A 26,761-nucleotide genomic window follows, 5' to 3' on the forward strand; every position below is an offset into this window, starting at 1 on the left:
TTGGCGTTTTCCAGACTGAGGCGCCATGTTGTTTAGTTGTTTACTTGTCGCGGCTGCTCTCGCGAGATTTGACATGGGTTACATACAAAGTCAGCTGACTTGTAGTGCGAGATTTCTCGAGACTGAATGACCTTTCACCCACCGGCGCGGGAGCTTTTGACAGAAGTAGTTCGCGAGTTGTTTTTGTTGACACTTGGGCATTTAAAGATGTCATCCCGCGGCACGAAGCGGAAGAAAGCCAAAGACTGTCCGGGGCAGAAGAAGATTAGGCCAAATTAAAAAAAAAAAAGTGTGTTTCCGGTAACCCGACCGATCGAGAATTTCTGCGTCGAAATTGCCGACCGTAAAGTTTTTATTACAAATTTCCCTCGATATTTTAGTGTAAGCGGCGTTAGTTTGTCATAATTTTTTGTTTCAACGCATTCAAGTTGTGAAAGAAACGATAAAAAGTAAAATGTTTCGCCACTTCTATCAGCCCTCCTCCATAAACTGAGCCGAGCCGCCATTTTGAATCCTCATTCAAGGCTGTAATGCAAATTGCTTCCTTTTCAGTATACAAGTGCACTTCCATGGCAGGGAAAACACTACATTTTGCCGCCTATGTAGTCCTCTATTTATACAAATAGGAGTCATTCAGGATTCAGCCATGTTTTTGCTCGACCCAAGTTCTACAGTAGGCTAGGCCGTCTTATTTTAATGGAAGTAGCCTAGCCTAGGACGTTATTTTCACGTTATTTCTTGATAAGGTGTTTTCACGTTATTACATGAAAATGTCATGAAATATCGCTTCCGTAGATCATAACTCGAACTCTCGCGATATTTTTTTATTCGTTTAAAGATTTAAAACACTTATTTTATTATGATGTGTGGTATAAAGGATTCTGTGCCAAAATACTATTTTGTAAGATGTTTACTTGTGTTAATTTTTTCGAACAAAATTTAAAAAAAGAAAAAAAAAAACTTTCCTACCTACTGACCTTATTTTAGTATTTCATGTTACCGGAAACACACTTTTTTTTTTTTGGCCTTACTTCTTTCTTTTTCAGTGTTGACAGACAATTTGTTACAATTTCCCTCTCAGATAGCCTCAGAATGTCCCATTGGAGCATTTTTCAAAGGCTTTGCACGGCGGGGGGGGGGACAACCGGCACCATCTCCCCCCGCCCCCGCTTCGCTCCCTCGCCATGGTGAGCGCCCTCATACTAAATTTTTCTAGAAAAAGCCCTGTATCGGTACAAAATCCCTAGTGTGGACAGGGTATAAGTTTATTCAGGTTGAATGGATGAATCAGTAGTCGAAGACAGCCAATAATGTGGGGGGAGGGGTGGGAGTCATTTAGTGAATGTTTTATGAATAAATTGGGTCTAAAATGTACATCAAGCACTGCTGTTGGTGAAAATGTGTCATAATTTGCATAATTGTTCAAAACTGATTTAACGCTGAAAAATACACATTTTTCATATGAAATACATTCCAAATCTCATTATCTCTAGCCGCTTTATCCTGTTCTACAGGGTTGCAGGCAAGCTGCAGCCTATCCCAGCTGACTACGGGCGAAAGGCGGGGTACACCCTGGACAAGTCGCCAGGTCATCACGGGGCTGACACATAGACACAGACAACCATTCACACTCACATTCACACCTACGGTCAATTTAGAGTCACCAGTTAACCTAACCTGCATGTCTTTGGACTGTGGGGGAAACCGGAGCACCCGGAGGAAACCCACGCGGACACGGGGAGAACATGCAAACTCCACACAGAAAGGCCCTCGCCGGCCACGGGGCTCGAACCCGGACCTTCTTGCTGTGAGGCGACAGCACTAACCACTACACCACCGTGCCGCCCCAGATTCCGAATCTGAGTGACATATTTAAATAATATTCAGGGGTTTGTTTCATTAAGAAATAAAGTAGGGGTTGGAAAGAAGGAAGTAGGGGGTGGAGCAGTGTATGTGATACCCGGACCTGGCGCAGCAGAGGGGAGTGTGGGATTTTTAGATGCTTTCTGATGCAATCTGGTGCATTCTAGGCCCCATTTTAATTGCTATTTTATGGGTGTTTATCATCAGTTTGTGCACGAAACTGAGTGTACGTCATAACGTAATCCAAAAGAACATGCTAGTGTAATTAACAGCCTATACATGCAGTTGGAATGTCAGCCAATAAAACATGAATTGTTAACTAAACCTGTGTTTTTGAAATAAATAATTTATTAGTCTTACACTAAGCTGCAGAGAGAGAAAAGGGCTTAATTATTTATATTTATGAATAATAAATATAATACCACATCACTAAAGCATAGAGTCCACATACACATGTTCCAGATCAAACTAGAAGTGGCATGAAGCAGGGAAGGCTGTTCAGAGAATAGAATACGTATAGCAGCTACTGCAGCTGTCATCTATTCACCATGACTACTGACTGACTAGTCGTTTAAAAAAAAAAACTAAACTACTGACCAGCAAATAAAAGCACTTAACAAGGAGATGCAAATAGATGTCCATTCCCCCCACCAGCAGATTTAAGAAGAAGAAGAAAGAAGAAACCTTTGTCACATGCACACTTCAAGCACAGTGAAATTCATCCTCTCCATTTAACCCATCTGAAGCAGTGAACACACGCACTCAGAGCAGTGGGCAGCCACACCAAAGAACCCGGGGAGCAGTCAGGGGTTCGGTACCTTGCTCAAGGGCACCTCAGCCCAAGGCCGCCCCACGTCAACCTAACCTGCATGTCTTTGGACTGTGGGAGAAACCGGAGCACCCAGAGGAAACCCACGCAGACACGGGGAGAACATGCAAACTCCGCACAGAAAGGCCCTCGCCGGACCCGGGGCTCGAACCCGGAACCTTCTTGCTGTGAGGCGACAGCGCTAACCACTACACCACCGTGCTGCCTGTTGGCATCCAGTTCTGAACTCCAAGTCTCCTCATTTTCATTTCCCTTAACTGAAGAACACTGCCAACAGTGCTATAGTGATCATCATCATCTGGCACTGTCACCTGACAGTTTGTCTCCAAAACTATACTGGAAAAAATGAAATGTGTCTTCAAGGTTTTTCATTTTTAAATTAAACTAGGCCTATTCGATAATCTTATCCAAACGTTCTACATTTGTGTGCTACCACTGACATCATTTCAAATGAGGCCATCGGCCATAGGTTTTAAATTCGCCGTCACACACACAGATCATCATGGCGTGAGACGGTTATGGAAAGACTCAACAACTTCACCGAAGTTAGCATTTTGCATTGGAAGACCAACTAGAAATTCATCATGTTCAAGATCTATGGTCATTACTCTTTCATCAGAATAGTTATTTGTTTACTGATCTTTCCTCATTTGGGCACCTTTCTTGCCAAACTTGGAAAAGAATCTGGACAAGGTTGGCTGGTCCTGTCGCCTTTTCATTTTGAACTGTAGTGAATCAGAAGCGAGCTTTCTGGCGCCCCAGCGTTGCCACAACAAGCAGCCAGCAATCAGTCAGTGTCAAGCTTTCACACAGTGTAGCTGATGTGACTGAAGACCATAAAGCTGCCACGAGTATACAAACATAGTAAAAAGTGTAAAAGAATGCAAAAATAACCACTGATAACCATAGGAAAGAAAATGTCTTGGAAAACAGGAAATCTACAGTACTAGCATTGTTGGTTGAGGAACTTTTAAAAGTAACCGGTGCCATAGTCGGATTCTGCGGCGGGCGCTGGCCCTTAATGACACCCCTGCATGATTAGATACCAAAGTATGCACATCCACCATTAGGCCATTATTAAAAAATGTTCTGTTTCCGGTCCACCGGCCGGGTGAGTGCCGTTTGTGCGGTTGAAATTTTTTTAACGCCGGTTTTTCCACATTTTTTTCGGGTTCGTAAATCTAAAATCGAACTTGACATTTACGCATTCCCAGAGCTTTCCACTAAGGCTCATACTAGCCAGCCATGACAAATAAGTAGCCAGCCGGGGGGGGGGGGAATAAACACAAAATAAACTCCTGTGCACGCAGTTCCTAGGATTAGATGTATTTTCCACAGACCATTTATTTATTCACTTTACTCAAATACAAAGTAAAATGGCAGTAAATCTTCTTTCTTTTCTTGCGTATTGCATCATGAGGCGTTCCTGGCTTGTAAATCTCTTATTTTCAGTGCATGACACATTCACGCAGCCGAGCATGCTATGAATTAACAACGACAACGGTCTGCAGTGGGGCTACACAATTAAACACTCTGCGAACATTTCTCCATTTGTGTATGAAAATACACTCCAACCACTCAGTTTGGTTTCATTTACAACCAACGGTGTCTTTTGATGCCAGCACGTAATTGAACGAGAGAAGACTGGTTTACCGGAGAAAAAATAAGCGTCATCTCTGCTTCTGTTCCCTCCGACGGCCCCGACACACTACTGCCTCCGCCGAGTGCGCGCGCACGCACACTGCATGTCGGGGCCGCGGATGAGTTACTCTCCCTTGATCAACGAAGTCGGCGGGGAATTTGTGGTTATTATCGGTACAAACAGCGCGAATCACAACTTAAATGAGTGCGGTTCAGTTTGACATTGTCAGTCCGTTAGATAAACATTTAATTTTATTAAAATCGAAAATTTATATTTAGAGCCTATGGGCTACAAAAATAATAGTCATTAAAGTAGCCGGCTGGACTTAATTGTGTAGTCGGCTGTATGGCTGGCAGCCGGCGCTTGTGGAAAGCCCTGCACTTCGCGCAGAATATAGAACCGAATCAGCTCTGCGCATGCGCCGTGCGGCACAAAAAAATGGCAGCCACCATGAAGGAAGGAAATCCGGAGTTTTCAAACCTTTGCTTAAGTGTGAAATCGCAAAATGGTATTCTAGCAAACAACAAAATAGTAAAGATTCAGAAAAACAAATCATTCAGTGACCATTTTAATAGTGTAATTTCATCCGAACTAGGCCTAACGGTCGATTTAGAACTACAAAAAGTCCGTGTGTCGGACATTTTAAGTACCTTTGTAAAAGTTTTGCAAATGTTGCAGTCAGCATTTAAAATGCTAACTTCAAGTTTCTGTGCAAGTTTCAGTTGATTAAACTGTCATTTTATTAAATGTGTCTGCTTTTGTAATAAAAAAGTACTGAAAGAAAAAGCAAACACAGCATTGCGATTTCTTATCCATCCATATATTAAAAAAAAAAAAAAAATTCCTCCCTCCCGACTGAAAATTTTTTTGCTCACCCGGTGAACAGGAAACGGATTTTTTTTTTTTTTTTAAGGATGGCCTTAATACCATTAAGAAAGCCCTACATCACTATGGCTTGACAGGCTGTTGAGAAAGGACGAAGCCCCTACTTCAGAATCAACCCAAGAAGCCAGACTGAACTTTGCAGGTGATCACCAGCCATTCAGAGGAGTGATCTCTCGTCAAATAAAACAAAAATGCATGCAGGAAAAGGGGTGAGGTTTTTAATCTGAAGAACACCGTCCAACTGCGAAGCATGGGGGTGGCAACATTACACTGTGGAGCTGTTTTAATGAAAAAGGAATTGGTTCACTTCCAAAAACAGACCTTGATGCTGGATGATTATCTAGAAATACTGAAGCAAAAAATCTTAAGACAGATAGCCAGAGAGATTAAAAAAAAAAAAACCTTCACATCACAAAGGGCTGAGACCTGAATCCCAAAGAACATTTGTGGACAGAAATGAAAAAGCATGTTCGAGCAAGGAGTACAACAAACCTGCCCAAGTTACACCAGCTCTGTCTAAAGGAATGGGAGAAAATTCTGGCAAAGTATGGTGAAAAGCTTGTGGATGGCTACCCCAAGTGTTTGATTTCAATTCTTCTTCCTTTTTCTGCTGCTCCCGTTAGGGGTCGCCACAGCAGATCTGTTCTGCATATTTGATTTGACATACGTTTGACACCGGATGTCCTTCCTGACGCAACCCTCCCCAGTCTAGCCAGGCTTGGGACCAGCACTAAGTATGCACTGGCTTGTGGAACCCCAGTGGCTGGGTATTTTTCCTAATCTAAATGTCTTTGAAGTGTTTGATTTCAATTCAAGTCATTAAAAGGCAATGTCACCAAATAAAGTGCATGCAAACTTTTGACCCACTGAAAATCTCATCTCATCTCATTATCTCTAGCCGCTTTATCCTTCTACAGGGTCGCAGGCAAGCTGGAGCCTATCCCAGCTGACTACGGGCGAAAGGCGGGGTACACCCTGGACAAGTCCCCAGGTCATCACAGGGCTGACACATAGGTGGTGTTTACATTAGACTGTATCAGCGGATCATCAGATTAACGTTTTTAAAATGATTCGCGTGCACACAGCAACGCCAAGACACGGATACGCTAATCACATGACTAATTAGACGGCACGCAAGTTGAAATGTGTCAGTGCGGCTCAGCGCTTCCTCTTCAGCGGCTGCGCTCCAAATCACTCCGCCCTGAACAGCGAGTGCCCTCTGGAGGGTGCGCACTCCGGCCCTGCGCAGCTCACAGAGCGCGCGAGTGAAGCGCACGAGCAGTGATTCGGGACTGAGCAGCTGTGTGTGTGATCCCAGTGCATATCGGGCATGCGCAAGTCACTCACCACTTGCAAGTGGAAGGATGGCAAGCCTAAAGACAATCATAACTACACAATGGGCAGTATTTGCATCTTACCATGAACAACATTAAGAATGACAAAGCAAAGCATTATATTCATACTTTTATACTCTTTAATGAAAAACAAAAAGGTGATACAAGGCGGAAACAATAGCAGGAAGTGAAGTCCGCGCCATTTTTCAGCAGTCGCATCACATGACCAGCGTGGCATGAACAACGCCAGCGAATCAGGAAGGTGGATGTCACAGTGACGTTGTCCAATGATGACGTCAGCTAGAGCTCAGCACTGCGTTTCCTCGTTCCTCAATGTTTACACAGTACCGGGTCAGATACGAACTGGGTTGAATACGTGGGCCCTGGCGGATTCAAGTTGTTCCGCCTGTGGAGTCGTTTCCCGGCGTTTTAATGTGAATGGACAGTGCATCCGCGACGAAAACGAGACGGATATGGTCTAATGTAAACACCACCACAGACAACCATTCACACTCACATTCACACCTACGCTCAATTTAGAGTCACCAGTTAACCTAACCTGCATGTCTTTGGACTGTGGGGGAAACCGGAGCACCCGGAGGAAACCCACGCAGACACGGGGAGAACATGCAAACTCCGCTCAGAAAGGCCCTCGCCGGCCACGGGGCTCGAACCCGGACCTTCTTGCTTTGAGGCAACAGCGCTAACCACTACACCACCGTGCCACCCCCACTGAAAATCTGATGTATTAAATAAAACCTCAAATAAATTTGTCTCTTAGCGACACAAAATGTTCTCTTGGGGAAATAAAGTAGATGCCCTAGTTGACTTCACACAGGAAATGCATGGTAACATGAAATAGGCGGAGTCCACAATAACGTTATGGGTATGCAGTTCATGGTAAATAAGTACTTCCTGTCAACTTCATCATGGGCGTTTTTCCTAATAAGCACGAGTTAGAGAATACAGCAGCTATTGTGTTAGTCTACACACATTCACAAGGAATTCAGCAGGCAGGAGGAGAATTTCTGCACCAATATCAGCACTACTGCTCTTGTACGTGGTTTAAATTTTAGACTGAAGGAAATACTGTGAAACTTCCTGTTGAAGTATCAAAACTCTTGTTTGGCTTCGGGAGCACTTTGGTCAGCTGCAGTCTAATCTGCTTCTCAACATTATGTTTAAATAGATTAGATGGTAGGATAACAACTATGCCGAGTCACCAGTCCTAGTGCACACGGTTTATGGCACTGCTCACTATAACTTTACTGTCTGCAAGAATTTTATTCACCTCTTCATTTTGACCCTTTGTCCACCATCAATGAAAATGCTTCCATTTCATTTAATGTGTTCTTCTAAAAGGGGAGCTTAAACAAAAATATTAATTGCTCCTAATTATTTATACAGTCTATATATAGAGATGAAAGTGGAGCAAAGAAAAAAATCCTGAACTTTTGAAAGTCAAACTAAGATTGGGAGGGGGGCACAATGTCCCCCGCAAAAAATTTTAATAAACACAACACGGAAAACCCTGCATTCTAGTACATATTTTCACTAAAACAAGTTATAACTTTTAAGCCTTTTTCTTTCATGTACGTTAATGATTAACATGTCAAAAACATCAAATTTAATTCCCCTAGTTAATGAGTAATTTTCAGGAGTGCATTTAGAAAACGCGGTGATTTTCCTGCTACACAGTTCATTACTTTGAAAAAAAAAAAAATCAGACAGTTGAAGGTAAACTCAGCAAAATCCCAAAACAGCACTGTTAAAAAGTAAAGGTCTGTTACGCTACGTTCACACTGCAAGGCTTAATGCTCAATTCCGATTTTTTTGTGAAATCCGATTTTTTTGTGAGGTCGTTCACATTAACAAATATATGCGACTTGTATGTGATCCTCAGTATGAACGAAAAGCGACCTAAAAGTGTTCCGCATGCGCATTGCAGGATACGACGACGTCACACGCAGTGAGCATGGCCAGTGTTTACGGAAGTAAAACCGCCCGGTTGCGGTATGACCCATCCAATCTAGCTTGAATAGCTGTATCCCCCCCAAATGGAAATCAGCTCCCTAACCTCTGCGTCCTTCCATTGAGAAGATTCAGAACCTTCACAGCCCGAAGTGTCCCTCGCATTGATGTCATGCGCAGGGGCGCAGATACGTTTTTTGAACTGGGGGGGGCAAAAAACTGGGGGGGGACAAAGCTGCCAGCAAACCAACCCCAACATGGCTGTCAAACTTGTTGTTAGTAACCATAGCAACCAAGCTCGAGCTCGCAACCTGTGCAGTCTGCGCAGCTCAACCAACCGAATATCAGTCTTTGTTTTGTTTTATGTGAGTTGTTACAACTATATGTATACACTGCCGTGCACCTCAATAAACCGAATGGTAATTAGTCTTTTGATTTTTCCGTGAGGTTTGCCTTATGCAAAGAAAGACAGCATAGACGTTTTTTCCTCCCTATAAGTGGGGGGGACCGAACGAGGTGAATTTAAATATGACTCGTCCCACCCTCTATCTGCGCCCGTGATTATGCGCCATGTTGTTGTAACTTTTTTGAGAGACCCGCCGCCTACTTCAGCGCAGAATAGTGACGTTTGTGGCTTGTTGATGACGTGTAAGTCGGATGAATGCGACCTGGCGGTTCAGACTGAAGTCGCATATGAAAAGAGCGGATAGGAATCGGAATTAGCACCACATATCCAAACGGCCTGGGTCGGATTTGAAAAAATCGGATCTGTGTCGTTCATATTGTCAATAAAAGATCGGATACAGGTCACATATGGGCGAAAAGATCGGATTTGAGTCACTTCAGCCTGCAGTGTGAACGTAGCCTTAGAGTTTCTAAAGCTTTCAGGTTTCAATGTTGGGGACACTGAGCCTCGTTTATCAATCTTTTAGTAGAGTTGTGCGTTTGCAGAAGCTAAAGTGAACTAAACATTTCCAATTCAGATTTATGCGACCTGAAGCCAATTGTTTACATTAGTTCGTATTGTCTGTAAATTTAAACACACCAATGAATACCACATTTCTCATGTAAATCAGGGGCGTAGCTAGGATTTTTCAGGGGTGTGTGTGTGTGTGTGTGTGTATGTGTGTGTGTCACACACTGACTGGCAGCCTGAGTACATTAAGACTACGTTCAGACTGCACCCTGAAACGACCCATATCCGGTTTTTTTGCCCATATGCGACCTGTATCCGATTTGTTATTGACAATCTGAACGACACAGATCCGATTTTTTCACATGCGACCCAGGCTGCTTGGATATGTGGTCCTAATTCCGATGCATATCCGATATTTTCACATGCGACTGCAGTCTGACCGGACAGGTCGCATTCATGCAACCTACACGTCATCAACAAGAGACAAACGTCACTATTCTGCGTTGGCTAATCCCGCCTCTTTGGTGGAAAACAACAACATTTGTACAGTTTTCAGAATTTAAATAGACTTTTATAGAATTGATCAAGCTAATGGTGGACTTGGTAGGGACCTGGATGTTGATCTGTTAGCCTGATTAAATAAAACAGTTTCTATAACTGATTTATAACTTAAACCATCCTGTATTACAAGATAAGATTGTTCTGGAAATTTCCAGTAATTTGACACCTTCGGTCTCATTAGTCTGCTGTTAATCAGATTATTGTGTGAGTTCCGCCGCCGCCACAAAAACCACATCGCCAGGTCTCGCCTCATCTCCATAGCAAACTGCACTGGTGTTTCTGCACCTTGAGCCAGCGCTGAGAGAAGCTGCAGAATTCAGCTGGCTATAAACAAACAAACAAACAAACAAACAATCTAAATAAATATTTATAAAAATGTAGAAAAAAAAAAAGTTTATTAATATGACGAAATAAATATGTGCAAATTATTAAGCCTGAATTAAGAGTTTGGTAATACAGCGGCCGTATCCCAAATGACTGCCTACTGAAGCTCGAGTGCACTATATAGAGTTTAAAAATCCATTACTTCCTAGTAACATGTAGTGCACTTATATAGAAATTAGAGAGACATTTAGGAGTCAACCCTCGTTACCAGGCTACACGTTTTCATTTCAGTTCAGAAACAAAAACACACACGAGACCTCACACTTTAACACTAACCAGATAATTAAACAAACAAAAAAAAAAATCATTAAACTTGAAGAGTGCGCTTTTTTTTGTTTGCGTATTACGTAGATGTGCTTATTACGTGTCAATTTGCGCATGCGGGACACTTTTGGGTCGTTTTCCGTTCATATTGGAGATCGCATACAAGTCTCATATAATTGGTAATGTGAACGGCCTAACAAAAAAAATCGGATTTCACAACAAATCGGATATGGGTCGTTTCAGGTTGCAGTCTGAACGTAGTGCAAGTAACAAAAAATAATTCCCATTGCTAGTTTTAGGCAGCTTAGAAACCGGCTCTTCCATTATCGCGGTTTCTTCCGCGTTTTCTTGATGTTCTAGAAACGGCACTAAAACTTAGCTTCGAAACCACAAAACGCAACTTTGATGGAAAATATATAATAAATTGCGTACCTCTCTTCACGTCGAAAGAAGGAGGAAAGTTTTGCTTGTTTTGGCATGGCGAATTATTAACAGAAGAGGAAATACTCGTAATTCGCAACTAAAAAGACTGCAGCTACACTGGCAGCTTGACCGTGCTTTCTAGTGCGATTGTGTTGCGCAGAACGGTGTCAGTCCTGCGCGCCTTAGCTCGTGCACCTGAAGGCGCGCACCTAACGAGCTCCGGCATGCGCGCCGTTAACAAAAAACACCCGTCTTTAATCAATGAACTATGTTTGGGCTCTTTAAGGACTGCGCCCACGCAAGGATGATGCGCAGTATTACACCCTGTCTAGGAACGCGAAAAATCAGAAAAATAAGTTTCTCCATTCGGGAAACCGGAGATTTTCGAGAGTTCTGTCAAATATCCGGATTTCCGGGTAAATCCGGAAGACTTTCATATATTCTCACACACACACACACACACACACACACACACACAAAAGGACAAATATGTAATGAAGTGGCCAAATTTACTGCATTAAATTTTCCTCAAACAGATGTAGGATCTTGCAGCAAAGCAACATATGTTTTGTTTACCATAACGTCATCTGTGTAATTTTATAACACATAATAAGATCAGTGATACGCAGTGGAAGTTTACAGCACCAACAGAGCAGGCTGTGCACTTTTATAGGTGTGTGCAGTCTACAAGTTCATTTCTGAACAAAGTTGAACATTAATTTATATTTTATTTGAGAAAACCAGTCAACCGTCAAATATTCTTCTTCGGAAAAACACTGGTTGTAATCTTTAACATAACCTATATATTTATTAGATAATTCATTTCCTTGCCCATCAGTCCATCTCTTAGGAATATCAACTCCAAAAATGCTGAGATTTCTAACAGCGTCATCTTTTCATTACGCCTTTGCATTTCTTACATTATGTTACATGCTTGTCAGCTTGTTAACGTTAGCCTGCACGAGGAGTCTTTTAGTGTCCATGCTGTCGTTGCTGAGCAGCAGCAGGGTTCTCCAGAAAATCTGAAGTAGCTGACTAAAAAAAAAAAAAAAGTAGTGGGCAGCTCTGGAATTTGTGGTGGTGAAGCCACCGCGGTGAGCCAAAGGCGTGCTAATGCTAGCGGGGTTGGAGGGCACGCCCCCCCCAGGAAATTTTGAAATTTACTTGCCTTCTGGTGCATTCTCAGCTAATAAATTACTCACCATTTCCCTGTAAAATACTTGCAAAATATGTATGAAATTTCCCTCCAGATGTGTGCGCTTGGCTTTCTCAATTCCCCTCTGTAGTACGCTACCTGGCTCTGGAACATGACTACATGGTGAGCTTATTTTAGAGATGAAAGTGGAGCAAAGAAAAAAAATCCTGAACTTTTGAAAGTCAAACTAAGATTGGGAGGGGGGCACAACGTCCCCCCAAAAAATTTTAATAACATGACACGCAAAACCCTGCATTCTAGTACTTATTTTCACTAAAACAAGTTATAACTTTTAAGCCTTTTTCTTTCATGTACGTTAATGATTAACATGTCAAAAACATCAAATTTAATTCCTCTAGTTAATGAGTAATTTTCAGGAGTGCATTTAGAAAACGCGGTGATTTTCCTGCTACACAGTTCATTACTTTGAAAAAAAAATCAGACAGTTGAAGGTAAACTCAGCAAAATCCCAAAACAGTCCTGTTAAAAAGTAAAGGTCTGTTAGAGTTTCTAAAGCTTTCAGGTTTCAATGTTGGGGACATTGAGCCTCGTTTATCAATCTTTTAGCCCATGTTTACATTAGACCGTATGAGCGGATCATCAGATTAACGTTTTTAAAACGATTTGCATGCACACAGCAACGCCAATACATGGATACGCTCGGCTCCGCAGGCATCCTGTGCTCCAAATCACTCCGCCCTGAACAGCGAGTGCCCTCTGGAGGGTGCGCACTCCGGCCCTGCGCAGCTCACAGAGCGCGCAAGTGAAGTGCACAAGCTGTGATTCGGGACTGAGCCGCTGTGTGTGAGATCCCAGCGCAGATCACTTACCACTTGCAAGTGGAAGGATGGCAAGCCTAAAGACAATCATAACTACACAATGGGCAGTATTTGCATCAGTATTTTCATACTTTTATACTCTTTAATGAAAGGTGATACAAGGCAGAAGTCCGCGCCGTTTTTCAGCAGTCGCGTCACATGACCAACGCCAGCGAATCAGGAAGGTGGATGTCACAGTGACGTTGTCCAATGAGACGCCAGCTAGAGCTCAGCACAGCGTATCCGCGTATCTCAATGTTTACACAGCACCGGAGCTGACACGATCTGGATTGAATACGTGGACGCTGGCGGATTCCCGTTTCCTGGCATTTCCAGGCGGTTTAATGTAAACGGACAGTGCATCCGCGAAGAAAACGAGACAGATATGGTCTAATGTAAACTTGGCCTTAGTAGAGTTGTGCATTTGCAGAAGCTAAAGTGAACTAAACATTTCCAATTCAGATTTATGCGACCTGAAGCCAATTGTTTACATTAGTTCGTATTGTCTGTAAATTTAAACACACCAATGAATACCACATTTCTCATGTAAATCAGGGGCGTAGCTAGGATTTTTCAGGGGTGTGTGTGTGTGTGTGTGTGTGTGTGTGTGTGTCACACACTGACTGGCAGCCTGAGTACATTATGTAACAAAAAATAATTCCCATTGCTAGTTTTAGGCAGCTTAGAAACCGGCTCTTCCATTATCGCGGTTTCTTCCACGTTTTCTTGATGATGTTCTAGAAACGGCATGAAAACTTAGCTTCGAAACCACAAAATGCAACTTTGATGGAAAAAATATAATAAATTGCGTACCTCTCTTCACATCGAAAGAAGGAGGAAAGTTTTGCTTGTTTTGGCATGGCGAATTATTAACACGAGGAAATACTCGTAATTCACAACTAAAAAGACTGCAGCTACACTGGCAGCTTGACCGTGCTTTCCAGTGCGATTGTGTTGAGCAGAATGGTGTCAGTCCTGCGCGCCTTAGCTCGTGCACCTGAAGGCACGCGCCTAACGAGCTCCGGCACGCACGCCGTTAACAAAAAACACCCGTCTTTAATCAATGAACCATGTTTGGGCTCTTTAAAGGACTGCGCCCACGCAAGGATGATGCGAAGTATTACACCGCGTCTAGGAACGTGAAAAATCAGAAAAACAAGTTTCTCCATTCGGGAAACCGGAGATTTTCAAGAGTTTTTTAAAATATCCGGATTTCCGGGTAAATCCGGAAGACTTTCATCTATATTATTTGGCGCATGTGTAACGTACTTGATGTGCTTCTGGTGTGGTATTGTCTTGAAGCACATCAAGTACATTACACAAGCATCAAATAAGCTCACCATGTTGTGTGCAAATATTTTCAGCATAAATATTGGATTATGTTTGCGTTTAACTAATTATGTTTGCGTGTACGAGTGAGCAAGATGGCTGCCACATGTTTTCTGTGGCGTTTGGGGTGTCGCTTGTACACATCCTCAGCATCCAAGTGATCCAATACCAATGTAAAATAGTGGGAGCAGCATATCAGCATGTTACACCGTATCCAGCTTGGATCTCAAACTGCACACTTCCAGGATACTGTATTAGACAGTCATTCAGTACCAACACTAACTGGTTATCCTATAATAAAAGTTAAATCGCTGCGCACGAAACCGTTAAACATTACAGTTCAACACGAAAACCAGACAGACAGGGATGTCTGGTCTCAAATGTGCTGTCTAGTAGATGTTGTTCTTAATCCTCCAGATGAACATAAAGTACACAATCGAGTATGTGAACAATTTCGCTCGCATTGCTGCTGCTTCCTGCACCAAGTGTAAACCAGCTGTGAAGACTGAAGTAAAACTCTCTCTTTCAGAGGACTACCAACCCCCTCCCGAGTCCCCCACTGGTCTGTGTTCACACTGCTCCAGACACACACTTACGTCATCGAAATGCAACTTTTTGTGTTGAGCAAAAGTGTTCTCTAAAGTGATTGTCAATAAAAACTTGCAAAAATTCCCGAGCTGTTAAAACACATACAGCCTGTACCTCATTCTCTTTGTAAATATTATTATTATTACTGTTAATGTTATAGTCATGCTGTCTGTTGTTGCCCAAATGAGGATGGGTTCCCTTTAAAGTCTGGTTCCTCTCGAGGTTTCTTCCTCATGTCGTCTGAAGGCCAATTTATGCTGACAACGCAGTCCTCGCAGATGGCGTCGCAGATGGTGTCTGCAGAGCCCCTACCCTTCGCAGACGCTCTGCGCGCACCTCCCAAAAATTGTGACCACCGCAGACAGCCTCGCAGACAGCATCGCAGACAAGAGGGCTCTGATTGGTCCACTCTACATCCGCTTCCCTACTTTCCTGGTTTGGTTTGTTTTCACGACCGCCATTTTTAAAAACACGAGCGAAGATGGAGCAGCACGAAGAGCGGTTGATCGAGGAAGTGAGGAAGTACGTACATCTATACAACTCCAGTTCTAGTCATTATAAGTAACCGGAGGATAAACACTCCACTAACCACACCCACCAACTACTCCTAGCGATTTCACGACTTTGCGCCCCCTTGCGTTGTGGCGGTGAATAACATCGCGCACGCCTATTACTCCCCGCTCAACGGTAAATTACAACTGTCTGCGAAAAGCTATCTGCGAAAGCCTTGTCGCAAGAGCATGCAGAGGCCTTGAGGGAGTTTTTCCTTGCCACCGTCGCCACAGGCTTGCTCATTGGGGATAGATTAGGGATAAAATTAGCTCATGTTTTAAGTCGTTCAAAGTCTGTAAAGCTGCTTTGCGACAATGTCTATTGTTAAAAGCGCTATAGAAATAAACTTGACTTGACAAATATTTTGTTTGTATACCCTAACCGTGTTATATGTATCCTGTTGTTTATTATATTTTTGAATATACTATTCTAATATTTTGCATTAATAAAAAAAAAAAGAAGAAAGAAGGCGCTCTTGCATAGCGGAGACTGTTTTGACACTGTGGCTTATTTGGAGTCATTTTGAGCGCGGTGGCGCGCGGCCCTCTCACATACCACGATGCGTATACAATGCAGCGATTTTCAGTAAATCGTGCTGCACTCAAGATTTTTTGATCAGTTGACTCTACTGCGTTCCGTAAGGATGTTATGTCAACGGCTCTCTTCACTTCACCAGCGTCTGATTTGAGTGATGTGTGTGATCAATATGAGAACGAACTGAGCAGGATTGTTGACTCTCATGCGCCGTTAAGATCACGTTTAGTCACTTCACGACCTTCTGCGCCATGATATAATGAGGAAATAGCTGCTGAGAAACGTAAGCGTCGTAAACTTGAAAGGCGTTGGCGGAAAACAGGATTAGAAATTGACAAGCAGCAACATCAGGACCAGCGTCGTCGGGTTAAGGAACTTATGAGATCAGCAAAAATGAGTTTCTACACGTCCTTTATTAATGACCACAAGACGGATTCTAAAGTTCTTTTCAATACGATCGATCGCGTGTTACATCTCAATCCGGAAAAGCATTATCCTAGTTGCAGCTCCACTGAGGAACTTTGCAGACTTTTTCTCTGACAAAATAGAAGCCATTAGGCAAGAGCTTGACTCTTTGCCGATGATCGACACCTCAGAATTCGGATTGCTGGACAACGTTAATGTGGGCTGCAGGACTTTTCTCCAACGTCTGAAGATGAACTCTCGCGCATTGTTAAGAAACTCTCAGTAAAATCGTGCTCTCTTGATCCTGTACCCACGTGCCTGTTTAGACCCCGAAGCCGCCGCCAGGCGCCGCTAAAACCGCCATTTAGAATTTGAGCCACCGCTAGCCAATAATTTTGTAAGCCAATTTGAGCCGCTATCTAATAAAATTTGGCTGAGCCACTAAGAATTGTGTACATCAAATAATGGGTTTATCCACATCATGAGCTACAAGAAAAGTGACACAAACATGATCAACTGTACACACTAGTAGTAACACAATAGAGACGTATAGGCATACACTGTAGAGATTTAGAACTGATATCACAGCACAGAGAGCCACCACAAGCTTGCCGTTGTGACTACCTGTCTGGCTTCCCTCCCCTCACACCGTTACCACGATACACTGGGGAACCCGGGAACCCACCCAGAGCATCAATCGACTCCGATATCGACGAGATGGCTGCATTCTCTGCCGCTGCTGAGGGAAAGTGTAAAGGTATTTTGTTTGTTTCACATACTTCGAGATTGATAAAAAAAAAGTACTCCACCACTCTACTTTCATTGTAGTAAGATAGCTGCCAGTCCTTCACTGGTCATTGCTAGTGAGAGTAGATAGCTAGATGCCTTCCTCGAACAATCCAGATTAGCTTATTATTAGCATTGAACTACAATCTTGCTAGATTTATATTTACAATGAAGTAAGAGACCAGGGGACCTGTGGTAAATATGATTTCACGTTAAATGACCCGTTTGTGTGTGTGTGTGTGTGTGTGTGTGTGAGTGAGAGAGATAATAATAATAATACATCTAAGTACTTATAATAAATAAATGTAATAAATAAATAACTTATAATCAATAAATGCTATCATAAATACACCATTTGTTGTAGTACAATCAGTTTTTTAACCGTGTTGTGGAAATAGCCTATGTATCTGTGTAACCAGTACACTGCATCTTATAATCAACTGAACGTAGACCATAGGCGTGAAGAAACAGTATCAGCCATTTGTAGCCATAAACATTTTGGTGGCTGCAGCAGCCATTAAGGTTTTGGCTGAGTCAGCTAGCCAGCCAATAATTTCATCAGCCAGCCATTATCCTGAAAACAAACGGCTTCGGGGTCTATGCCTGTTACAATACTGCATAAAGGAGCTGTGACTTGTTTGAAGATCCTAGATGTGACTTGTTTGAAGATACTATGACCTGGATGATTGAGAATCTTCACAGACATGCATAAAGGAGCCATTGCCCGTGATCCAGAAAATAGTAAACTTCTCATTTGATTCTGCTGTTATGCCGATTTCTATGAAAAAAAGCAATGCTATCTCCCTTGTTAAAGAAACAGTCTCTGGACTTTGAGAAATATCCGAACTTCCGCCCGGTGTCAAATTTAAAGTTTTTGTCTAAAGTCATTGAGAAGACAGCTGCCGTGCCCTTATGTGACTATCTATGCGAGAACAAGCTCAGTGAAACTCTTCAATCAGCGTATAAGGAGCAACATAGCTGTGAGACCGCTCTTCTACCTGTCCAAAACAACATCTTGGAAGCTATTGATAATAGACAGTGCGTCGTTCTACTTTTGCTTGATTTATCGGCTGCATTTGACACTGTCGACCATCTTGCTACGCAGACTTCAGCTTAGATTTGGAATAAATGGAAAAAGTACTAACATGGCTCCGTTTGTACCTTACTGACCGCACCCTATCTGTTCAGATAAACGGGATTAATTCTACAGCTCGCCCTCTGTGACAAGGAGTTCCACAAGGGAGTGTGCTCGGGCCGATATTATACCTGTTATATACGCCTCTGCTGGGTGATCTGATAAGGAAATATAACATGTCGTTTCACCTATATGCCGATGACATACAACTCTACACTGCATTCAAATGTGGTGATGATGATGATGTTGATCTGTCCACAGTTACAAGTCGTATAGAGAACTGCTTGATAGATATTACAAAGTTGGATGGCCACAAATAAACTGAATATCAATATCAATGCGCTGCCGAAGCGTGCAGAAGGTGTTAGTACGCCTGTAATTATAGTGCGGACTTTCCATAGCATAGAAAATCACTACGTTTCAATTTGTGTAACTGAACTTGTTTCATATCACTGGTCATATAAACCTATGTAAACAGGAAAAACGCGGAAGAGTTTGGTCGCATCTAACTACAGCCCCCAAAAATACCATTGGCCATGCTGAGCCTAGCTACATTGCTAACAGGAGTGACTGACTGTCTGACTGACAGTCTGACTGACTGGGAGGTCGCGCAAAGCTCGGATAGGTACGGATCAGCTCGTCTCAATTCAGATAAGAGCATATTTCATTATGGAAGTACGGTGGACTGTTCCTTTAAGGTGGCAGAGGCATAAAAAGTAAGGGTGTGTGAGATCCTGCAGGACTAAACTGGCTGTTATAATGAACTACAGCCTCGATAGAGCCTCACACTCCAACAGTTATTCGCCGAAGGCAAAGTGAATATTGGTGAACTTCGTCTCGGTTATTGTTCATCAAATTCACGGAGCCTGAGGGGGAGAACTGTTTTAGTATAAATACGCAGGTGATTTTTTTTTAAATAAATCATTCAAACTTCAAAAGCAGCATGCAAATGTAACACACGCAGACTTGTGTCACTTATCTACACCGACTCACGTAAAATACTTTGTTTTGAAATCGATAAAATAAATCAATCACAATTCCACCTTACCTTTGAATAGTTTTAGACTAAACTTCGTAGCATATTTAGTGCTTTTAGGAACAGCATTTTCTTTCATAATTTCTAATTCTTCCTCGCTTACGGTGACAAAGCAATTGGTCGCCATTTTGCCGAGTCGCTTGAGGTGATTGGTTGAGAAATTCAGACTATTTCTCGATAATCAGCACGCATGGTTTTTTAAAAATCAGCTGCATATATTTATATTAACACAATATTGTGATAATAAATTTCCAATTTTTACACAGAAATACAATACTACCAAGCAGACCAATCACAGCTGTTGTGGTCTGCGTTGCGTACATGGCTACACCATAAACCTGACAACAGCATAGCTTACATGAACGAGCACCTGAAGAAAAAATGTTCTGGTGTGAATGCCTGTGAGAGCTCTGTAAGGTGATTTATCCTTTGTGTTAGCAATTTGTGAAAGAGGTTTAGCGATACTGTCAAAGGCAAAACTGCTGACATGATAACCGCAGATCTCATTAATTAAGTGTGTTATTATCAGGACTGTCAAACTTAACACAATAACACATTAACGCAAGTTCCTTTTAATGCCACCAGTTTTTTTTGACGCGTGATTAACGCATGCACGTTCTGTGCCCCCTCTCCCATAGTTTGGGAAGTCAGGAACGGACATAGCGTGAGCGAGTGATGTAGCGAGTAACTGGTTGGCATAAGTTGTGATAAAGTGCACTTATGTACAGAATCAACTTATATTGTTGTATTCTGACTGTTTACATAAAATGTGTATTTTTATATGCTTTTGATAGTCCAGAGGGGAGAAAAGATGACGTATGTCGTGTGTGTGAAAAGAAAGAAAGCACAACTTTATTCATCACACACTTGTGAAATTTCCTCTCTGCATTTAACCCATCTGAAGCAGTGAACACACACATGAGCAATGAGCACACACACACACACACACACACACACACACACATACCCAGAGCAGTGGGCAGCCACGCTAACAGCGCCCGGGGAGCAGTTAGGTGTCTCGCTCAAGGGCATCTCAGCCCAAGGCCGTCCCATATTAACCTAAACTGCATGTCTTTGGACTGTGGGGGAAACCAGAACACCCGGAGGAAACCCATGCGGACACGGGGAGAACATGCAAACTCCACACAGAAAGGCCCTCGCCGGCCACGGGGCTCGAACCCAGAACCTTCTTGCTGTGAGGCAACCGTGCTAATCACTACACCACCGTGCTGCCCGTGTGTGTGTGTGTAAAAAAGCACACAGGAGTGAGAGAGTTTGTTTTATTCTGAGAAATGTGTGAAAGTTATGTAAAAAAGTGTTTATAAATGCATTTTTTGCTCATTTTGCTGAGTTACTGCATCTGACTGCAAAACATCTTTATGAGCTGTATGGCTTAACAAATGTATTTAGTTGGATTTTGTATTTTTATTTATTCTTTTATTTAAAGATAGCCACTACTGTTGCCCAGAGTCCACATCAAGTTTGTTTAGTTTACTTTATTGCATAGTTTGAGGCTGGAAGTTAAAGCTATACTGCCTGGGTGCCCACTACGTCGATCGCGATCGACCGGTCGATCTTGAAGGCAGGGATGGTAGAGCTCATGATTGATATGTAAATATTAATATATTTGTTATGAAATTAAAAAAAAAAAAAAAAAAAAAAAAAAAAAAAACACGTCGTGGTCATTTTTACATGCAAACAAATTCGCTTTTTCCCTGAAGCGAAATGTCAGCCAAGCGCTGCGTCAAAAAAATTGTTACGTTAGGTTACCATGACAACCAGCAAAATGAAACTGCTGGTTTCAAAGATGCAGCGCCGTGATTTAGGAAACTTCCGAAACCTCGCCTCGGAGCTGGAGATGCAAGGGAGGGCGTTTGCGCAACTTAACAGTGCGCGCTACACTGAGCAGATTGAAATTCTCCAGTCAGAGTTTGAGAAGCGATTTCAAGACTTTGCTTTGCTCGAGCCACCAGCTACATTCATGCGCCACCCATTCGGGGAAGATACTGAGGTGGATTCCCTCGCCTCAAAAGTTGCGGCACTGTTTCAGCTGAACATGTCTGCCGTGGAAGACGAGATGCTGATGCTGCAGTCTGACATCGAGTTGAAGTCCAGGGCGCATGGGCCGTTTTGGAATTTACTCACGGAGGCGAAGTACACGAACATGCGGCAATGTGCCACCTCCTTAACCGCATTGTTCGGGTCCACTTATTTGTGCGAGTCGGCCTTTTCGCATATGAAGATCATTAAGTCCAAATACCGCTCCAGTATGTCCGACGATCATCTCGAGGCCTGCTTGAGGCTCGCTACCAGCAGCTACTGTCCGGACTATGCAGCCCTCTCTGACTCCCTCCAGTGCCGATCATCATCGGATTAAGATCTGATTTAGGGCCTACATCAGTATGCTATGTATTAAAGTTGTGCTGTTGCTAAGTTCCACGGTAAAAAAAGAAAAGAAAGAAGGAAAAAAATATAAAAGAAGGAAAAATGTTTTTATATAAAATTGTTGTAAATGTCAAATCTCTGTCTAGCAGGCTATACAAAAGTCAATTGATGTGAACAAAAATGTTTTGGGGTTTACAATGCCTGTCTGGATGCATTTAACTTTTTTTTCTAAACATAGCCCTTTTTTTTTTTACAGTGGGCTTGTTTCATGTTTACACATTAGTAGTTTGCGGTTTATAAAAGTTAACAGTGATTTGAACAAAAATACATGTTTAGGAGTACAAAGCTTATGCATTTAACATAATTTGAATGTAAATTTCAGTCACCTTTTTGTATGCATGTTTGCATATTATTAAACAAATTGCATATAAATGTTTACAAATCAAAACAAGTGTCATTATTGTTATTATTATTATTATTAGTAGTAGTAGTAGTAGTAGCAGTACTAGTAGTCATAGTAGGTCTAGTATGCTACGTTCGCACTGCAAGGCTTAATGCTCAATTCCGATTTTTTTGTGAAATCCGATTTTTTTGTGAGGTCGTTCACATTAACAAATATATGCGACTTGTATGTGATCCTCAGTATGAACGAAAAGCGACCTAAAAGTGTTCCGCATGCGCATTGCAGGATACGACGACGTCACACGCAGTGAGCATGGCCAGTGTTTACAGAAGTAAAACCGCCCGGTTGCGGTATGACCCATCCAATCTAGCTTGAATAGCTGTATCCCCCCCAAATGGAAATCAGCTCCCTAACCTCTGCGTCCTTCCATTGAGAAGATTCAGAACCTTCACAGCCCGAAGTGTCCCTCGCATTGATGTCATGCGCAGGGGCGCAGATACGTTTTTTGAACTGGGGGGGACAAAGCTGCCAGCAAACCAACCCCAACATGGCTGTCAAACTCGTTGTGGGTTACCATAGCAACCAAGCTCGAGCTCGCAACCTGTGCAGTCTGCGCAGCTCAACCAGCCGAATATCAGTCTTTGTTTTGTTTTATGTGAGTTGTTGCAACTATGTATACACTGCCGTGCACCTCAATAAACCGAATGGTAATTAGTCTTTTGATTTTTCCGTGAGGTTTGCCTTATGCAAAGAAAGACAGCATAGACGTTTTTTCCTCCCTATAAGTGGGGGGGACCGAACGAGGTGAATTTAAATCTGGGTGGGACGTGTCCCACCCTCTATCTGCGCCCGTGATTATGCGCCATGTTGTTGTAACTTTTTTTTGAGAGACCCGCCGCCTACTTCAGCGCAGAATAGTGACGTTTGTGGCTTGTTGATGACGTGTAAGTCGGATGAATGCGACCTGGCGGTTCAGACTGAAGTCGCATATGAAAAGAGCGGATAGGAATCGGAATTAGGACCACATATCCAAACGGCCTGGGTCGGATTTGAAAAAAATCGGATCTGTGTCGTTCATATTGTCAATAAAAGATCGGATACAGGTCACATATGGGCGAAAAGATCGGATTTGAGTCACTTCAGCCTGCAGTGTGAACGTAGCCGTATAGTCCGAGTAGATCATATTAACATGGCCATTTTAAAAGTAGCTCGCGAATCAAAATATTGTGGGCACCCCTGCTATACTGCCTTTCAGTTTTTCCAAGTTTGGGTTAGGCCTGTCACAATAACAAATTTTGTTGGACGATATATTGTCTCAGAAATTATTGCAATAAACGATATTATTCTTGACGTCTTTTCAAGACAATTTTATGTCACTAGTAAAATAATGATCATGCAAATACATCCTTTCAAAGAACAGTAAACTTTTTAATTAAGTCAACTTATTCAATTCAACAGTGGTACGTAAAAAATATAAATAAATAAACTAAAAAAAATAAAACAAACAAACAAAACCACTCACAATTAAAAAAAATAAAAAATAAAAAAATACAACCCATGGCTCTTAAAAATTGCACTAAATATTAACTTGGCACAGGGTAATAAAAAGACATTCTTTTCTTCACAGGCAACATTCTGCCAATCCAGTTTCTCAAAGATTAGTACCCAGATAAACAAAGTGCAAAGTAACAACGTATTGCCAGCTGTCATTTGGATAAAAGTAACAACAATCAGAACGAGATAGCATGTAGGCAAGGGCGTAGGTTTGGTATTAACATTGGTGGGGACAAAAACCCAATGCCAACCCCCAGTGACGCCAACTTCAGGTCAAAATTAGACGGACACAATATTTTGCTCTGTTGTGTTCCACCAAAAGAGATCCATCATCTCTCCAAAGTCCAGACTTTTAAAATTTGAAGTTCAGAACTGTAGTAATTCATGAATAATAATCATCTCATCTCTAGCCGCTTTATCCTGTTCTACAGGGTCGCAGGCAAGCTGGAGCCTATCCCAGCTGACTACGGGCGAAAGGCGGGGTACACCCTGGACAAGTCGCCAGGTCATCACAGGGCTGACACAGACACAGACAACCATTCACGCTCACATTCACACCTACGCTCAATTTAGAGTCACCAGTTAACCTAACCTGCATGTCTTTGGCCTGTGGGGGAAACCGGAGCACCCGGAGGAAACCCACGCGGACACGGGGAGAACATGCAAACTCCGCACAGAAAGGCCCTCGCCGGCCACGGGGCTCGAACCCGGACCTTCTTGCTGTGAGGCGACAGCGCTAAATTCATTTGATTAATTGCAAATCTTGCATGTGATGATTAACTCATTCTACCAATTTGCAAATGTGTTTTACAAGCGAATAACGCATTGACTGTCGGGAGGGTGTATGTTCCTTTCCCCTCATAAATGGAGGTAAAGCACATACTGAGCCTTAAACACTGTTCCATGAGGCTGGCAGGGGGAGTCGCCTCTCTTCTGTGGGATCTTTAACTAGTTTTAGAATGCTAGTTTAAGCTGATATGTGACTGATCTAACGGTAAAACAGGATGAAGGCTCAAGAACTGACACATTGAAAGGTTACAATTTTACTTGGCAACAGAATGTATCCGAATTCTGATTGGTTGTTGTTATATTACTGCCCTTCTGTTGTCTTCTTGAGCCCAGAGCAGAAGGGGGAGGGACAGGGTTCTACAAGTTTTTAGCCACTGCTTTCAAATGAAAAGCACAAATGATAGCCACTCATTACAATGAATAATACATTTTAGGACAAATACAAGAGTATTGATGATCCCACCAATAACAAAGGTGTATTATGGGATCAATTATCACCCAACATGCAAAATTCAAAATGAACTCATCTCATCATCTCTAGCCGCTTTATCCTGTTCTACAGGGTCGCAGGCAAGCTGGAGCCTATCCCAGCTGACTACGGGCGAAAGGCGGGGTACACCCTGGACAAGTCGCCAGGTCATCACAGGGCTGACACATATGGGCCTTTTCCACTACCCTTTTTCAGCTCACTTCAGCCCAACACGGCTCACGCTTCGACTACCTCAGAGCAGCAAGACTGAGCTCACTTCAGCCTTACTCAGCACCCAAAACTCGCACCGTTTTGGAGTAGGGCTGAAGTGAGCTCAACCGAGCCGAGTGGGGCTAGGGGCGTGAGGATACACTCCCCTGTGCACTGATTGGTGAGGAGGAGTGTCCTCACATGCCTACACGCCCCGCGAGCACGCTGGGATCTGTCAACACCGTAAACCCAGAAGAAGAAGAATTACGAGAATTTCTGAAGCCTTATGCGCCTCGCCTCATCTATACGCTCTTGCCAGTATCTGATGGCGTTGTCAGTGACAACAAGCCACAGCACCAAGACCAGCAACACTAACGACTCCATGTCCTCCATGTTTATTGTTTACTATCCGGGTCGTGAGACTACCGCTTAAAAGGTCACTGATGTCACTGTTTGCGCCGCCTAACGACATCACGTGACGTCCACCCACTTTTGCTAACTCCACCCAATGTGTCCACCCACTTCCAGCCAGCACGGTTCAGCGCGGTTGTAGTCGAAATGCAACCCCAACAGCCCCACTCAGCTCGACTCAGCCCAACTCAGCACGGCACGGCTCAGCCCAACTCAGCCGCGTTGGTAGTGGAAAAGCCAATAGACACAGACAACCATTCACACCTACGGTCAATTTAGAGTCACCAGTTAACCTAACCAGCCCTGTGATGACCTGGCGACTTGTCCAGGGTGTACCCCGCCTTTCGCCCGTAGTCAGCTGGGATGGGCTCCAGCTTGCCTGCGACCCTGTAGAACAGGATAAAGCGGCTACAGATAATGAGATGAGATGAGTTAACCTAACCTGCATGTCTTCGGACTGTGGGGGAAACCGGAGCACCCGGAGGAAACCCACGCGGACACGGGGAGAACATGCAAACTCCACACAGAAAGGCCCTCGCCGGCCACGGGGCTCGAACCCAGACCTTCTTGCTGTGAGGCAACAGCGCTAACCACTACACCACCGTGCCGCCCCAAAATGAACTCATAACATTAAAATAACATGGCAGAATCTGAAACTAATACAAGGATAGAAATTGAATATCGACATGCCTATTCCTGTACAACGTGTGCTTGTTTGGGAGTTTAAGAGTTGAGAGGATTCATGTTTATTGACAGGTTTTAAAGTTAGTCTGCATTAATAGTACTTATATTTACACACGGTCCTTTGGTTTAAGTTTCATACTGTATCAGTAAAGGCGCGTTTAAACAAAACCAGCAGCATCTGTTTTCAGTTTTGACTGTATAACGTAACAGTGGGGTCCAAAAGGTCAAAAGAGTGAAATTGCTTCCTTTACAATTATCCCATCAGCAAAAACCTGGGTGAAAAATCCTAGAAATATTTACATGAATGACAAGTACGCACTCAGGGTACACTGGATTAAACAAATAATGAACCATGTTAAATCAAAAACACTCGAGTGTCTTCTGAACCTGTGTGTCAATGGAAGGG

At 42.9% G+C, this 26,761-nt stretch overlaps 1 protein-coding gene across 4 annotated transcripts in view; it reads right to left on the reverse strand.

Moving 5' to 3' along the window:
• Nucleotides 1-26,761, reverse strand: part of pkn2b (protein kinase N2b) — a 157,617-nt gene that overhangs the window by 123,308 nt on the left and 7,548 nt on the right. The window contains exon 1 of one of the 4 annotated variants that reach the window (XM_060919747.1): nt 10,168-10,323. The exons of 2 other annotated variants lie outside the window; for them this stretch is intronic. In XM_060919747.1, coding sequence (XP_060775730.1) covers nt 10,168-10,260 — 93 coding nt within the window. In that variant the 5' untranslated portion in view covers nt 10,261-10,323. Of the gene's footprint in view, nt 1-10,167; nt 10,324-26,761 lie in introns of those variants that run through there. One more of the 4 variants, XM_060919746.1, reaches the window with a different exon arrangement.

The sequence above is a fragment of the Neoarius graeffei genome, chromosome 4 (assembly GCF_027579695.1).
Source record: "Neoarius graeffei isolate fNeoGra1 chromosome 4, fNeoGra1.pri, whole genome shotgun sequence".
Taxonomy (NCBI): domain Eukaryota; kingdom Metazoa; phylum Chordata; class Actinopteri; order Siluriformes; family Ariidae; genus Neoarius; species Neoarius graeffei.